This window comes from Amblyraja radiata, chromosome 7 (genome assembly GCF_010909765.2).
Source record: "Amblyraja radiata isolate CabotCenter1 chromosome 7, sAmbRad1.1.pri, whole genome shotgun sequence".
Lineage (NCBI taxonomy): Eukaryota > Metazoa > Chordata > Chondrichthyes > Rajiformes > Rajidae > Amblyraja > Amblyraja radiata.
Window position 1 is genome coordinate 48,460,549 of NC_045962.1, and position 17,024 is coordinate 48,477,572.

A 17,024-nucleotide genomic window follows, 5' to 3' on the forward strand; every position below is an offset into this window, starting at 1 on the left:
GCAGCAGTGATGTCCAATATTTCTTCACAAAAAAAGCTGCTGATAGCTTTTCCATTGCGTTAGCTGCATCCTCTGCTCAGCCCTGCCGAGCTCCCTATTGCTCTATGCCTCTGAACACAGCAATTAACATCAAACCTTGGCCAGAGTGGGACTCGCAGAAAAAAGAAAACCATATGACTGCTGAGAAATAGTCAGAAGTTCCGGCGGTGTCGGTGGAGAGGGAAACAGAGTTAGTGTTTCAGATCCAATCTTTCTTCAAATGCATCCTCTTACTGCAGCCTGTTCTTGTTTCCTAGACCTTTATCGACATGGAAGGATCGGGATTGGAAAGTGACGCGGAATTTCATCGGGTAGGGGCAACATCTCTGAACAGGATTCCGTGTTTCGGGAGAAAATGAAATGGCATTTTGCAACCTTGCTACTGAGGCTCTAAGCGATTGCACGCCAAGGTGCCAATCAAAGGGATTGACTGGGAAATACTAACAAGCAAAGGACTTTGAGAAAGGGTGATATTCCTCGTTGCTGGATCTGGTGAACATCCATGGTCTCTGAAAGTGATAGTTGAACCAATAGAAATAAGGTTTTGTGGAAATGCAGGATTTAGAAACATAGAAACATAGAAATAGGTGCAGGAGTAGGTCATTCGGCCCTTTTCTCCCCATATCCCTTGATTCCCTTAGCACTAAGGGGACTTAGTATATCTAGCTCCCTCTTGAAAACATCCAGTGGATTGGCCTCCACTGCCTTCTGTGGCAGAGAATTCCACAGATTCACAACTTTCTGGGTGAAAAAGTTTTTCCTCATCTCAGTCCTAAATGGCCTACCCCTTATTCTTAAACTGTGACCCCTGGTTCTGGACTCCCCCAACACTGGAAACATTTCTCCTGCATTTAGTCTGTCCAATCCCTTAAGAATTTTATATGTTTCAATATGATTCTATAAGATTTCTGGCATAGACAAGGAGAAAGATGCACGACAATTGTATTTAGCTCCTGTTCTTTGCGCCATTGGGAATGCCCAAAATGTTATTTGTAAAATGTTACATTGAAAGTTCAAACACCATTAAAAAGTAGGAGCCCCAGGCATCAGCCTACACATACCAAGCTTCACAAGTAGGATAGGAAGAGTAGGCTTGGTAGCAGCGCTAGTAATGTTTGGCCATTAGTGAGTGTGTTTCAGATTATGGAGAAACTCCATCATCTTCAAAGTAACTTCCGGTGTAGTTATTTGCCACTCTCAGGGGTCTTGCATGGCCTGACCTTTAACCCCACAGCCCCCTTACTCCTTTTTTGCTTAAATGAGTTACTGAAGGGAAAGCCAGAAGGATTAATTATCTTTCTCTCTTTCAGGGTTTGCCAGGACCCCGTGGACCTCCTGGTGTACCTGGGCTCCCGGGACGGCCTGGTGTGTTTGGTATGAATAGCACAGGGCTGCCTGGATCTCCCGGTGTGCCGGGAATACCAGGAGCATCCGGGACACCAGGGCCAATGGTAAGTTATCATGCTGAGCACTCGAGGCACCCTTCTGAAATAAGAGTTTTACATTGTTGCAAACTTTCTTTAAAAGAAGATTAACGACCAAAAGCCTCAGTATAAGAAAAATAACTTTAATTTAATGCAGCCTCCGCTGCATTAGAATGTTCCGAAGAATATTATCAGGTGAGATTTGCCACCAGTGCATAGGGTGAGATTCGAGATGGACAGTGTGGTTGTGGGGGGTGGGGGAGGGGGGTCGGGGGGCATGGGGGGAGGGGGAGGGTTGTCTTTAAGAAGGATCTTCCTTAAAAAGGTGGAGAAACAGGCCCTTCAACCCAACAAGTCCACCTGACCAATGACCGGGTGGCACTTCGATGGCAGCCTCATCTACAGTCTGTCTGTCCTTTTCGTCTTTTTTATTGTTATTTTTAGTGTGTTTAAAAAGTTTGTGTTAATGTTCTCCAGTTTGTTTTATGTGGGGGGTCGGGGGAAACTTTTTTCAATCTCTTACCTTGCCGGAGATGCCGGGTCGTATCTCCGGTCGCTCTGCGGCCTAACATCGTTGAGCTGGAGGCGTTGCTCGGGACTGACTTTGAGCCCCACCGCGGGGCGTGCACTTACCATAGGAGCCAATTCTTTGCCTGGGATCGATGCTCCAACCGCGGCCTGCGGACTTTAACATCAAGGAGCTCGCAGTCTCGGGAGAGACCGAGTAGGGATGCTCCGAAACCGCACAACGTTCGACAAGCCCCGACCCGAGGTAGATCGCCCGGCGTGGGGGAGCTGAGATTCCACCTCGATGCAGGAGCTTGATCGCCCCGACCAGGAGGCCCACCGCCGGCTACGGGAGTAAGATCGGCCCGTCAACGGAAGGTTTGAGGCACCCGACTGCTGGAAGACAAAGAAGGGAAGAGAGTGAACTTTTTTTCGACTTCCATCACAGTGAGGAATGTGGAGGATTCACTGTGGTGGATATTTATGTTAAAATGTATTTTGTGTGTTCCGTTACTTTTTATTAGTATGACTGTTTGGCAAATCAAATTCCTCATATGTTGCAAAACATACTTGGCTAATAAAGTATGATTATGATTTATACTAATTCCACATTAATCCCATTTTCTCCCACATTTTGTTATCAACCACCCCTTTGCCCATCCAACCCCCTCCCCTCCACCCCTTAGTTTCTACTACTCAACTACACTAGGGGCAATTTATAGCAACCAATTAACCCCATAACCCACACGACCTTGGGATGTTAGAGGAAACTGGAGCACCCCGGGGAAATAGGGAGAACGTGCAAACTCCATACAGACAGTGGTGGCGGTCAGAATCGAACTTGGGTCGCAGTCGTTGTGAGACAACTGCCCTACTAGATTCCAATTCTCTTTCCAGAGATCAGGCTCTGGGTAATTGAAGGCACAACTGCCAATGGTCTGGTGAAGGAAATTGAGGGGAGCAACAGGCCAGAACCTGTTTGGGAGGAAGAACACAAAGGGTGTCAGGGCGGAAGACAGTTACAGAAAGAGCAAGGAAGGCAATGTGTATGGCAATGGGAATAATAATGTGGTTGTGTGGCTGGACAGGGTTCTAGGGGGCGGAATGTTGTGCTGGGTCAAGTTGGCAGCAGGGGGTTGAATAAATTTATATTGTGTAGAGGTTGGAGCCATCAAAGAAATAACAGGTCTGTACATTCTCGCTCATAATGCCTTTAAAAGGAGCAAGCACTGAGATTAAAATGGCACTATACTTGCTCAGGCTTCACCTGCTGCTGCTTCCTTCTCCTGTGGCAGAGACTGATGTAAGACACCTTGTACATCCCCACCACCGTGCACGGTTCAGCCTATGGCATATTCCTGCCAACACCACGGCATGTAGTGGCAGAGTTGCTGCCTTACAGCGCCAGAGACCCAGGTTCAATCCTGACTATGGGTGCTGTCCGTACAGAGTTTGTACTCTCTCCCCGTGACCCGCGTAGGTTTTCTCCGGGTGCTCCGGTTTCCTTCCACATTCCAAAGACGTACAGGTTTGTAGGTTAATTGCCTTGGGTAAAATTGTAAATTGTCCCTAATGTGTGTGGGACAGTGCTAGTGGACAGGGATCACTGGTCATTGGGGACTTGGTGAACCAAAGGGCCTGTTCCCCCACCCAGCAGGGTTGAATGGGCACAATTTTGTCCAGGCATTGGGTGGTGAAGCCATCACTTGTGGTATGCTGGCATATCTGGTGTTGATGGAAACTGCTGCAAGATTGAAAGCTGGGCTCGTGAATCCTAGATTGGGGAAATGTGGCTTTTCCTCCATCAGGTGGGAGAGAGGTGGCCAACACTGTTCAATTTAAACTGGATGCTTCTTTGCAGTGGCACTTGAGTGGCCCGCACTATCAGTGCATCACCCTGCCAGCAGCTGGCTTTCAGACTCCCCCTGTGACTCCCCCAACAGCCCAGACACTTGCAAAGGAACCTGCGAACCCACCCTATGTTCTTACCCAGGACCCTGAGCACACCTCACTCCCCAACCTGACCACTGCACCCCCTGCCATCCCGGCCAACCTTTGCCCCTCTGACCACTTGCACCCAAGTCGGCTCCACCACACAAAATTCAAGATGTCTTTGGGCCAGGCTGTCCGATAGCATTCATCGTCTTAGCTATCGCAAGCTTCTGAGATTCCAAGCCACCGTTGGCCACCAACTTACTAAACCTCCTTCTCTGGCCTGAGGCATAGATTGTTTTGACTGGTTTTCATAATAACTTCTATGTCTCCCCTATATCTCCCAGGGTCCCCCCGGTCTACCAGGAAGACCTGGCCAGTTCGGCACACCGGGCGAGAGGGGACTGTCGGTAAGTCAGGGGTTGTGAAGCGGCTTCTTCAGTTCAGCTTTTGTTGCCATTTTGCTGACAAGATATTCCTTTTACTTCCAGGGCGACCCTGGTGATTTGGGTCTTCCAGGAGCTCAAGGTGCCACGGTAGGGCCAATATCTCCACAAAGTAATCTTTTATTGTTATTGATGTTTCGGGAGCTGGTCATCACTGTAGCGATCAGCATTTTATGTCTATCCCTAATTGCCCTTAAGCTGAATGATTCACGAGGGCACTTCTGGATAGGTGTAGGCCAGACTGGTTAAGGATTTGTTATCTGAAAGACAATTGGGTATTTTTTAACAGTTCTGTGATTTTTTTTTATTATTAAATGTGTTTAAATTCTGTAGTTGCTATGGTGGGATTTGAACCCGGATCCAGTTTGCGACTATGTGTTTGGAAGTCCCAATCTTCAAGTCCTTTGTCAGTTGCTTAAATTCAATGTTCAAACTCTCAGCAAAGTAGCCAAACCTCTTTCTTAGTCTTATAAAGACTTTTGCATAATATACAGTGCGGAAACAGGACACTGTCCCAACTATTCCAAACAAACCTAAGCCCACCCTGGCTTATTCACCGTGTTTAAGAAGAACTGCAGATGCTGGAAAATCGAAGGTACACAAAAATGCTGGAGAAACTCAGTGAGTGCAGCAGCATCTATGGAGCGAAGGATCAGTCTGAAGAAGGGTTTCGTCCCGAAACGTATGCCTATTTCCTTCGCTCCATAGATGCTGCTGCACCCGCTGAGTTTCTCCAGCATTTTTGTGTACCAACGATAAATGTTAAATTCCTTTCATAAAGCCTATTGGTGCACAACAATCAAACTAAGCTTTCACACATCAGTGAGGGACCGATTCCATATTATATAACATAGGCATGGAACTGCAGATGATGATTTACAAATAAAAGATGCAAAGTGCTGGAGTAACTCAGCAGGTAAGGCTGCTGACCCACTGAGTTATTCCAGCACATTGCGTCCATATTGTATTTATTGGGGCTGCTGATTTCACTGGGAGGGGAAGGTCAATTTGCTTGTGCTTCAGACAGAATAACTCACGGCTAAAAAACAACCTACTGAGGAACTCAGTCGGTCGAGCAGCATTGTGGGGGCAGAGGAATAATTAACAATTCAGCTGCAGTCCTGCAGTCCCTCCCGCAATTTGCTTTTTGCTTCAAATTGCAGCACCCGCAGTCTCTTGTGTCCTCAATATATCTTGCGGACCAGTTTGTGCTGAGCGCTGTGAACTGAGCCAGGTTGGAGCATCACCGCCCACTAGCTGTAGAAACCAGAGGAACAAGATCGACGAGAGGACCATTTCCACTCCTCCTCTTGCCTGCCCTCAATTCGGGAAGAAATGCACAGGCAGATCGTAAAATCACTGTTTCTTTAATCATTCATTACATTCACTTTGTGCCAATGAGGTGAAATTGGTTTGGCAACACATCAAATGCTATATTGCAAGCAGTCAAGTTGAGCAAACAGTCAAGTTGAGTTTATCGTCACATGCATATCTAAAGAGATACAGGTACAATGAAAATCTTGCAGCAGCATCACATGCACATAGACTCAGAAAACACACAAAAACATAAATTACACATAAACTACACATAAATCCTGCAAGACAGTAAAAATGAATGACAGATCATGCAGTTAATGTGAAAAATCAATGACCTTTGATCAGAACGGGAGGAGATTCAAGTCGACCGCTTAAACCCACACAGCCAGAGAAAAGGAGGGAAAGGGAAAGGCCGGTGGTAGGATGAAGGGAAAGGGAGATCGGTAAGAAACCAGTCAGTGTGGAAAGCAAAGGGAAGGCAAAAATGGAAAGGACAGTGAGTTCAGATGAGGTGTAAGTGGTCACAAGTGGGCAGTCATGGAAAATCCATGGCAAGATGCAGAGATGTGAAAATTCAGAGTACAAAAGGTAAGCGATGGCCTGAATCAGTGGCCGTTCCTGCTGCATGTCTGCGCATATTAGAGTGCGTTTGTTTTTACCTTGCATTTGGATGACTCTGTATATGAAACAGTTTCCTCACGTTTTCTAACCAATGGTGGGTTGTTAAATTCCTCCCCGCTTGGTGATGTGAAAAGATGCACAGTGTGCTCTCCAGGGTGTGTTTACACTTGTGGACAGAAGGTGTTGATTGCTTTGTTCTGCAGCGCATGCCATTGCCAAGAAGACCCTTTACTACCCTGACTTGCTGATCAATCCCCTTTGAGATAACAGCCCAGGGTCTTGCATCTCAGGATGAGAAGGCAACAGGGCCTGGATTCAGTGTGGTAATGCTGACAATGCTGCACTCTCTCAGTACAGCGCTGTGAGATTCAGTGACTGGAATCGCACTGGAGCCCACTGCCCCATCAACAGCAAAGGAATCGTTCCACCCACACAGCTGTGGATCTCAAAGAGAAATTCCAAACGGTACCAGGGTTAAAACTCCGATACTGAAGAGGGTTGCGTTGGTGTTGACGGGTCATTATTCCACCTTCCACTTTCTTCCCATTACAGGGATCCCCTGGCAGTGCTGGATCTTCGGGTCAGACTGGTTTAGCCGGATTGCCTGGACCGATGGGACCTCGAGGACCCCCTGGCCCTCCCGGACCACCCACCTCCGGCCACCCCAGTGGATTTGTAAGTTCTTCAGACGCCAGTGTAACCGCGGTTCCGCCCATCAAGAGCTTTGCGCGGCGATAATCCAAGACAATGCTGAGGGTGGCCCACAGTGACTCAGTGTGTAGAGTTGCTGCCTCATACCGCCAGTGACCTGGGTTCAATCCCAAACTCTGACGCTGTCTGTGTAGAGTTTCCTCCCTGTGACCGCTTGCATTTCCTCTCACATCCCAAAGACGTGCAGATTGATAGATGAATTTGCCTCTATCGTGTACGCAATGTTGAATATGAGGGGAGTGGATGGGAATGCAGGGAGAATTAAAAGGGATTAATGTGAATGGATGTTTGAAGGGTGGTAAGGACTCAAAAGGGCTGAAGGGCTTGTTTCCGTGCTGTGAGATTCTCTGACCAGTGGGATTTGCTGAAAGGTTTACAAAAACGAGTTATTAAGCATAAATTCCTAGGTTGAGGGCTTCACATTCTAATACGTTGCTACCCTAAGTTGATGCTTAAACAGGATGGTGAAGTTCATTCACCTTGAAACAGTGGTCTGCACTGTGTAGGTGCTCTGGCAGAATGGCCCGCCAGGCACAATGAAGGGTCTGTGAGACATCTCCAAGCACCGTCACACACTGGCACAAGTATAGTTATCCAAGAGAGACTCAGTCACATGGGTAATACTGGGCAATCAGTGCTAAAAACAGACTAAACATCACAGAATGTACACCATTCTCACACACGTAGGAGTGTTGTTATTTCCTCTGGGTTGCTGCCCTCTCGGATGTTACTGTGTGGGTGTATGGGTTGGCCTGGACGTTCCATACTAACAACCAACATCAGGACGTAATGACAGGCTGCCTAATTGTGGTTCCATGACAGAAGGAAACTGTGGTGACTTTCCCTGAAAACCAGAAGCCACACAGCAGATTTGGTGGGAGGGGAGAGAGAATGCGGGGGGAGAAACTTCACTGAGGGAGGAATTGGCAATGAAAACTAAGTGCTTGTACTAGCAAATAAATCAAGGTGGATTAATGGCCCCCGCATTGTTGGTCAGATAACCAGAAGCAGCTAGATCTTGTCTAGTTTGTAAGCATGGGCTATTTTAAGCCAGCTTGAGGAAGAGGGAGAGGAAGCTTGTAATTCTATAGCACCTCATACCCAGGACCTTTCCCAACTCATCCCACGGCCAATAAAGTGATCTTCAAAATATAGCAATTATGTTGCACCAAAAGCACTGGCCACGAGCAGTAATCCGATAAGCGGCAAGTATTGTGTTACATGACATTGGTTTAGTGGTGAAGCCAAGCCGGGTGGGAGAACGCCCCACTGAGCGAATGTACTGGGGATCCCTCACACCCCTCTGAGAGGCAAAGGGGCGGAAGGGGATCGATTTCACACCTTAACCAACTGACAGCAGCTTGGTCAGTGACTAGCTAGGCTGGTAGTGTTGGTTGTGAGTGATATTTGGTGTGTGTTGTATGCAGTGTAATTGTTGGTAGTGAGTGGAGTGTGAGAGCACTCTTACTGCTGGGAGTGAGTGGTGTGTGTACAATATGATTGGTCAGTGAGGGGTGTGTGCGTACTGTGAAGTGTTGGTAGTGAGCAATGTATGTACAGTGTGATTGTTGCAAGTGAGTGATGCATGTGCAGTACGAGTTGAGTGTTGGTAATGGGCAGTGTGTGTACTGAAGTGTTGGTAGTTGAAAGGTGTGTGTGTGCAATCTAATTGTTGATAGTGAGTGAGGTGTGTGTGTGTGTGTGTCCTGTGTGAGTGTTGGCAGTGGGTAGTGTGTACCATGAGAGTATTGGTAGTGAGTGGTGTCTGTGTGGTGTGATTTTTGGTGGTGAATGGCATGTGTGTAGAGTGTGAGTGTTGATAGTGAGTTGTGTGTGTACAGTCTTGGTTGTGGGTAGGTGTGAATGCTTACTGTGAGATTTGGCAGTGATTAGTGTGAGGAAACAGTCTGATTGTTGGTCATGAGTGTTGTGTGCATGTATGTATAGTGTGTTTGTCTGCTATTGCAGAGGATAATGATAGGTTGTACTTCTCTTTGCAGGATGATGCGGAAAGTTCCGGATCTCCAATATTTCCGGGTGTACCAGGGCATCGAGGGTTGGAAGGAGCTCAGGTAAAGGTGAAAGGACATGGTAAAATACCTGTGGTCTGACTTAATTGAATGGCTTATTCCTGAATCATAATCTTTCACTCTTGATTGGTTAAGTGTCCCCCTAGAAAGCTAGGCCAGTCATTAGGCCCCCACTCTCAATTTGTGCTGGGGAATGTCCCTATTTAACTTTATTCTTTCTCAACATCCCAAGCACCTCCCAGGGACAAATATCCTTCATTCCCAAGGGGATCGTTCTCCAGATAGCGTGCAAGCACCAAATGCAGCGGGATAAGGATCTGATGGACAGCAGAAGACATGGCAGCCTCTCAAGCCCATCCCACAGTCAGGGTTGGGTAAAGCATCATGATGAAATAGTCGCTGTCCCCATCTCACCTCCCTCACTTGCATCTAGTTTGGCATCCCCCCCCCCCAAGAATCTAGAGGACAATAAACATCCACATCATCTTACTTAAGGGACGGCCATTGGTCCAGGATGTTACATGATGTCTCTAAAGATGTGGTGATTTGATGAGATCTCCGTCTCAGTCAGGGTTGACTTGCTCCCTCTCTCTGCCCTGTCATACCAGCCAATGACACTTTCCAAAGAAGGACACAAAATGCTGGAGTAACTCAGCCGGTCAGGCAGTATCACTGGAGAAAAGGAATAAGTGATGTTTCGGATCGAGACCCTTCTTCAGATACTTTCCAAAAACCTGTTACTCCCTGATCTAACAGGCCATCTATTTCTGCATTCCATTCAAACTCTTAACATCACAAGAAACAGGAGCAGAATCAGGTCATTTATCCCCTCAAACTTGCTCCAATCGTTCAATAATATCACGGCTGATATGATCTCCACTTTCCTATCTGTTTCCCAGAGCTTCTGAAGCCAAAAGACAAGCATTTTCCAGTCAGGATCAGGATCGTATTTTCACAAAACCCTTGGCAGGAAGCACAGAAGCAATTAATTAATCTTCTCATGCTCAGATTAGTGATGGAGACTCCCCGCCCTGACTTCAGCCGACAACCTGGAACAATTTGGACCTAAGTGGTCGATTTGAAACTTGGGGGTTCTCCGCTGAACCCCAAATCTCAGCCGCCAGTCAGAGGGCATGCTCCGCCTCTGGAGTACGGTCATCCTAACGTCATGTTAAACCAGGGCATCATCTGACTCCTTCGATGATATATGAGAGTCAGCAACATGAAATCATAAAAGTAACAAGCCTGGAATCTTTCTGATGCCACAGCCAGCGCACAGAAGCAGCGCTAAACCCAGCTCAACTCTGACTGTCCCGCCAGGTTAACCTACAGCCCTGCCTGGACTTGCCGGAAATATGGCCCAGGTTTACAGCCAGCACGGAGAAGCAGCGCTGGTGTCCTGTCAGTTCAGGCAGGGCTATAGGTTAACCCGGTGAGACAGACAGAGTTCACCCGAAAAGTCACCTATCCATTTTCTCCAAAGATGCTGCCTGACCCGCTGAGTTACTCCAGTATTTTGTGTCCTATCTTTGGTATGAATCGACTTTTGCAGTTCTTTTTTATTACAAGCCTGGGGTCTTACTCTATTTTGTACATCACATAAGCAACTAAACTTTAAGCACCTCATTGCTATGGAGCTCTTTGGGATATAGAATCATCGAGTCATACAGTGTTGTAACAGGCCCTGTAAACCTGTTTGCTTTTGACCCATGGCCCTCTAAACATACCCTATCCATGTACCTGTCTAAATGTCTCTTAAACATTGCATTAGTACCTGCCTCAACTACCTCCTCCGGCAGCTTGTTCGATACACCCACCACCCTTTGTGTAAAAAAGTTACACCTCAGGTTTCCATTAAATCTTTCCCCCCTCACCTTCAACCCATGTCAACTGGTTCTCAATTCCCCGACTCTGGGCAAAAGACTGCGTTTATGAGGATGGATTGGACACTGTAAATGGTCACCAGTGTATAGGTGAATGGTAGAATCTGGGAGAGTTGATGTAGGGAGAGTAAATGGGATTAATATAGGATCATAATGTAGTAATGCTTGATAGTTGGCATGAACATGATGGGCTGAAGGACCCATTTCTTTGCTTTATGACTAAGGCATCCCAGTTGGAACAGACATCCCAGTTGAAACATTCATTGCCAACCTTCCTCGGATAGCAGTGAGATAAACAACCAGATCACCTATGTCAACGATGTTGCTCCGCTTCAGCCTGTCAGAAATTCTGAGAAGTCTCCAGCTGTTCTCAGAAGGCAATGGAGACTTGGATTGGGAGCTGAACAAAATTCAGCCTCTCTGATATTGAGGCATTCCCCCAACACTGAAGCATCGACCTATAGTTTGTGCTCTGTTTCCAGTGTAGAACTTGAACAAACAATGTTTGACTTAGATGTGTGTGGGATAGGCACCGTGTCGTGGCCTGTGGCTTTCTATTTTCGTGTTCTTCTCATCCCATCCTTGTTCCATGAGTTAACACTGAGCTCACTAATCTCCACATCCTGAATAGTCTGCATTAATTAAGACCTGCACCCTAAGTAGAACATCATCCCTCTGAAGAAGGATCTCGACCCGAAACGTCGCCCATTCCTTCTCTCCGGAGATGCTGCCTCTCCCGCTGAGTTGCTCCAGCATTTTGTGTCTATCATCCCTCTGATGTCTATCACCAATGCACAGCCAACTGCCACTTAATTCATCAGGCTATAAACCTCTCCACCTCTCTACTAGATTGGTATTGGGTTTTAGATCCCATTTCCAACCTACCTCCATAGTCTCCTCCACACTATTAACTTCGAGCATTAAGTATAATAAGATAGAAATGATCATTTCAGGCAGATTTTTTAAAATAATGAATAATGTTATAATAGTTTGTAAGTCTATGTTTTATTCTCTTCTGTTGCAGGGATTACCAGGAATACCTGGACAAACTGGAGTTCCTGGACAAAGGGTGAGTTCACCTCTGCAGCCTAAGGTTCCGTCTGGGAGTTCTGTTAATGTTTACTGTTTATTTTCCAAGGGTTTGAGGGAAGGAGGATGATTTCTCCTTGGGGTGAATGAGTGTCAGCCTTTGGCATGATGAGTTGACTACACACAGAGTGTGATGAATACGATGGAGAGTAGAGTGCTTGCATTTATAAAATACTTTTCACAATCTTAGAGTGATCTAAAGAAGAGCCAATGAGATTGATTTTGAAGGGCAGATACTGCTGTATTGAAGGGATATGGGAACCAATCTGTGTCCAGCCAATACTTCACAGTCAACAAGAGATAATAGACAATAGACAATAGGTGCAGGAGTAGGCCATACGGCCCTTCAAGCCAGCACCACCATTCAATGTGATCATGGCTGATCATCCACAATCATATCCACAATCATATCCACGATCCATAATCTTATTATCGTTTGATAACAAGCGGACATCCTGTTTGTAATCACGTAAATGGCTGGAGAGAAGCCTCTATTATCCTTGATAATATTTCCAGTGGGATTTGATCTCTGATCAACAAGGGCTGGGTTTAATGCGACACAGATCTCCCACAGTACCGTGCTGGAGTGTCGGCCCAGATCCTGTGCGTCAAACTCTGGAATGGAACATAAACCAGCGACCGTTCCCCCAGAGAGAAGCTAGTTTAGTTAGATTGGCTGAGAACACATCTCCCTGATTTATGTCGCATATAAACATCTCAGATGGCTGCAGGCCTGGTGCATAATTATGACTAAGCACCAATCTTACTGGTAATCAGTACCAAGTCAGGCATATTTTGGACTACACATCCATGCTGTCCTTCAGATTGTCCATATCCATCTCTGTCATTTCCCTGATTCCATCCCAGCCTCATTTACCTGCTGCTGAAACCCTCATCTAAATCTTGGCTGGCCTCTCCCGTTTGCTATTACAATGTTACTGGTATTAGTTTATTAGGAAGCCATGATGCAGCTTCACAGGACTGGTTAGGCTGCATTTGGAGTATTGTGTGCAGTTCTGGTTGTTCCACTATAGGCAGGATGTGGAGGCTTTGGAAGGGTGCAAAGGAGATTTACCAGAATGATACCTGGATTTGAGGGTATTAGCCACAGGGAGAGGTGGGACAGACTTGGATTGTTTTCTCTGCAATGCCAAGGGTTGTGGGGAGACCTGATAAAGTATATACAATTATGAGAGGCATAGATAGGGTAAATAGTCAGAATCCTTTTCCCAGAATGGACAAATCAAATATAGAGGGACATATTAACTTTTAGAGGGGCAAGGTTTAAAGGAGATGTACGGGGCACGTTTTTTACGCAGAGATTAGTGAGTGCCTGGAATGCACTGTAGGCAGTGGTGTTTAAGGCAGATACGAAAGTGGCATTTAAGAGACTTTTGGAAGGGCATATGGTTATACAGGGAATGGAGGGACGGATTATGCGCAGGCAGATAAGAGTTTGTCTTGGTATCATGTTCACCACAGACATTGTCAGCCAAAGGGCCTGTTCTTGCACTGTACTGTTCTATGTTCTATTGTCATGTGTACCAATATGCAGCGAATAACTTTGTTTTGTCTGTTTCTGGGCAAATCATACCATGTACGAGTACAACACGTAGTGTAAAACAGAAATAACCAAAGTGCATAATGTAGTGTTACAGTTACTGAGAAAGTGCAGATAAAAAAACCAATGGTCGCAATGAGGTAAATGGGAACACATCTATTGCTAATGAGAGGACCATTCAATAATCTAATGACAACGAGGAAGTAGCTGTTCTTGAATCTGGTGGTGTGTACTTTCAAGCTTTTATATCTTCTGCCCAACGGGACAGAGAAGAGAGAATGACTGGAATGTGAGTGGTCCATAATTAAGTTGGCTGTGAAGTATAGACAGAGTCAGTGATGGGAGGAGGCTGGTTTGCATGATGACTTTGCTAAGTTCACAACTGTCTGCACTTTCTTGGCAGTTACCATACCAAGCTGACTATTCTGCACTCTGCTCTCTATAAACTTGAGGGTATCCAAAACTCACCTGACATATTCCTAATTCATACCAACTTCCCATCTCTACCCTGTGCTTACTCATCCTCACTGGTATCTAGTTAAGTAACTGTTCACATGCAAAATTTCATCCTTATTTTTAGTCCTTCCCTGATATTGCCTCTCTATTTACCTGTTGCTCCTCTCTGACTGAGATCCCTTGCAGATTCCAAATGTAAATAATCCTCCAAGGCAGTACGGGTTCTGCCATACATTGGCTCTCCTCCTGTACTCAAGATATGCCTAGTTTGAAGGAGTTCTGGTATTCCCTGCCTCCATCTCAATATCTTTCTTCTTTTACATTAAGATGCTCCTTAAAACTTATATCTCTGCCCAAGCTTTCGGTAATTTGCTCTACATGGCATGAATTCATTGTTTAATAAAAGTCTTGTGATACACATTGGTAGTTTTCCCTATTTTATAGGTGTAATATCTACATTTAAAACCAAAGTATGTAGAAATTTCATCTCTGCCCCAGAGAGTCATGGAGGATAAATCATTGTCAGAGTCAAAGAGCTGCAGTTTGACATACAACCTTCCACACACCACCTTTTGCTTTCTATTGTGATGCCAATTTTGTATCCAGTTAACTCACTCCCGCTGGATACTAAGCAATCTAACCTTCCAGAGCAGCCGACCTGCCCTTCTCACCTTTTGGTTACTTCTTCAAAAAACGTAAATACTCCTGCTCCTGTATCTTGTTATCATTGGAAATCATGATTTATTTTTAAGACTTCTCACAAGACCTTCATTCTTAGATTCAGCATTGACCCACTGGTGACATGTGTTTTTTAATATTAGCTGCAGAAGAGCTGTGGGATGCAAGCATCTTCCAATACCCATATCATGATGTGCCTGCTTTTATGAGCTCAGCAGCTAAAGAGTTAAACTTGTCCCACCACATATGAATTAATGCTTACAAGTTTAGCAAATAACTACCCAACTCTGGCCAGAACTGGTACGCATCAAAGTAATCGGTGACTTTGTTTAGTTTAGTTTAGTTTAGTTTAGCGATACAGCTCAGAAACAATACCTTCGGCCCACCGAGTCCGCACCGACCAGCAATCCCCGCACACTAACACTATCCTACATTCTAGGGCCAATTTACAATTTTTACCAAATCCAATTAACTTACGAAACCTGAACATCTTTGGAAGTGTCAGAGGAAAGCGAAGCACCGAGAGAAAACCCACGCGGTCATAGGGAGAAGGTACAAACTCAGTACGGACAGCACCCATAGTCAGGATCGAACCTGGGTCTCTGGCGCTGTAAGACTGCAACTCTACCGCTCTGTTACCGTGCCGCCCAAATTGCTTGCTGTCTGAAGTCAAAACCATGTAGAAGTTTTCCCCTCCTTTTATAAATAGCTTGTACATCAATGATGAGGCCTGGGACTTATTATCTGCCCACAGAAACATGTTGAGGCTGCAGATTAATTAGAAATTACAAAACCCAGCATAAGTAGATTTTCGTTGAGATCCAGAGCAAGTAAATTAAGTCAAAATATAGAATGGCCATAATTGAATTGAAATGTTGAATTGTATTGCACGTCTGAAAGGCCTGTGTTCCTAATGGTTTGCTTGTTCTTTTCCTTGTAGGGTGAACTGGGCTTCAAAGGAGACCAGGTGAGTCAAAAGTGTCTACATTCCCTTGTAACTCTAGTCTTTCTGTGTTGCTTTACTGTCCATAAGCAAGGATTCCCATTGGGCATAAAGCTGTAATGGGTTCTAAACAATCACAGGGCACTGATGTAAATCTATCCATTCTATTGGAACATTAACTCCTCCAATGCTTTTTCACCATCAATGCCCCTCAGTGACAGGGATACAGCAATGGCTGCCATTTGGTCTCTCATCATTTGGCTGGTGATTATCATCAAGTTTACTGATAGCCATTCAGTTAACTTCAATGTACATGGGTCTGAGCATGGCAACACCCCGTCTCCTGCTATTGTTAATTGTTTCCACAAAAGTTGTTTGAAATCCCGACTAGGTGGGTCATTTGATCTTTATTTTATCCAGTAGACCTTTGAAGAACCTTTGAAGACCGAATAAATATTATTGATATTTTAGATAGGCACATAGATAAGCAGGGTATGGAGCATCATGTGTCACATACTGGCAGATGACAATAGACAATAGACAATAGGTGCAGGAGTAGGCCATTTCGCCCTTCGAGCCAGCACCACCATTCAATGTGATCATTGCTGATCATCCCCAATCAGTACCCCGTTCCTGCCTTTCTCCATATCCCCTGACTCCGCTATCTTTAAGAGTCCTATCTAGCTCTATCTAGTCCCTTTCTCCCCTTGGAATCTTTCTTCCTCCTAGGAATGAACTGATCCTGCACCTTCTGTATTATTCCTAGGAACGCCTGCCATTTTTGTTCCACTGTCATCCCTGCTAGTGTATCTTTCCAGTCAACTTTGGCCAGCTCCTCCCTCATAGTACCGTAGTCCCCTTTATTCAACTGCAACACTGACACCTCTGATCTACTCTTCTCCCTCTCCAATTGTAGATTAAACCTGACCATGTTATGGTCACTGCCTCCTAATGGCTCATTAACCTCAAGTTCCTTTATCAAATCCGGTTCATTACATAACACTAAATCTAGAATTGCCTTCTCCCTGGTAGGCTCCAATACAAGCTGCTCTAAGAATCTATCATGAAGGCACTCTACATAGTCCCTTTCTTGGGGTCCAGTACCAACCTGATTTTCCCAGTCTACCTGCATGTTGAAATCTCCCATAACCACCACAGCATTACTTTTGCTACATGCCAATTTTAATTCCTGATTCAACTTGCACCCTATGTCCAGGCTACTGTTTGGGGGATTGTAGATTAGTCCCATTAGGGTCTTTTCACCCTTACAATTCCTTAGTTCTATCCATATTGACTCCACATCTCCTGTTTCAATGTCACCCCTTGCAAGGGACTGAATTTCATTCCTCACCAACAGGGCAACCCCACCCTCTCTGCCCACCTGTCT

General features: G+C 45.5%; 1 protein-coding gene across 1 annotated transcript in view; it reads left to right on the plus strand.

Moving 5' to 3' along the window:
- Positions 1 to 17,024, plus strand: part of col18a1 (collagen type XVIII alpha 1 chain) — a 166,776-nt gene that overhangs the window by 92,146 nt on the left and 57,606 nt on the right. The window contains 8 exon segments of the mRNA XM_033023498.1: positions 297 to 350; positions 1,350 to 1,490; positions 4,250 to 4,312; positions 4,394 to 4,438; positions 6,839 to 6,961; positions 8,998 to 9,069; positions 11,935 to 11,979; positions 15,635 to 15,661. Coding sequence (XP_032879389.1) covers positions 297 to 350; positions 1,350 to 1,490; positions 4,250 to 4,312; positions 4,394 to 4,438; positions 6,839 to 6,961; positions 8,998 to 9,069; positions 11,935 to 11,979; positions 15,635 to 15,661 — 570 coding nt within the window.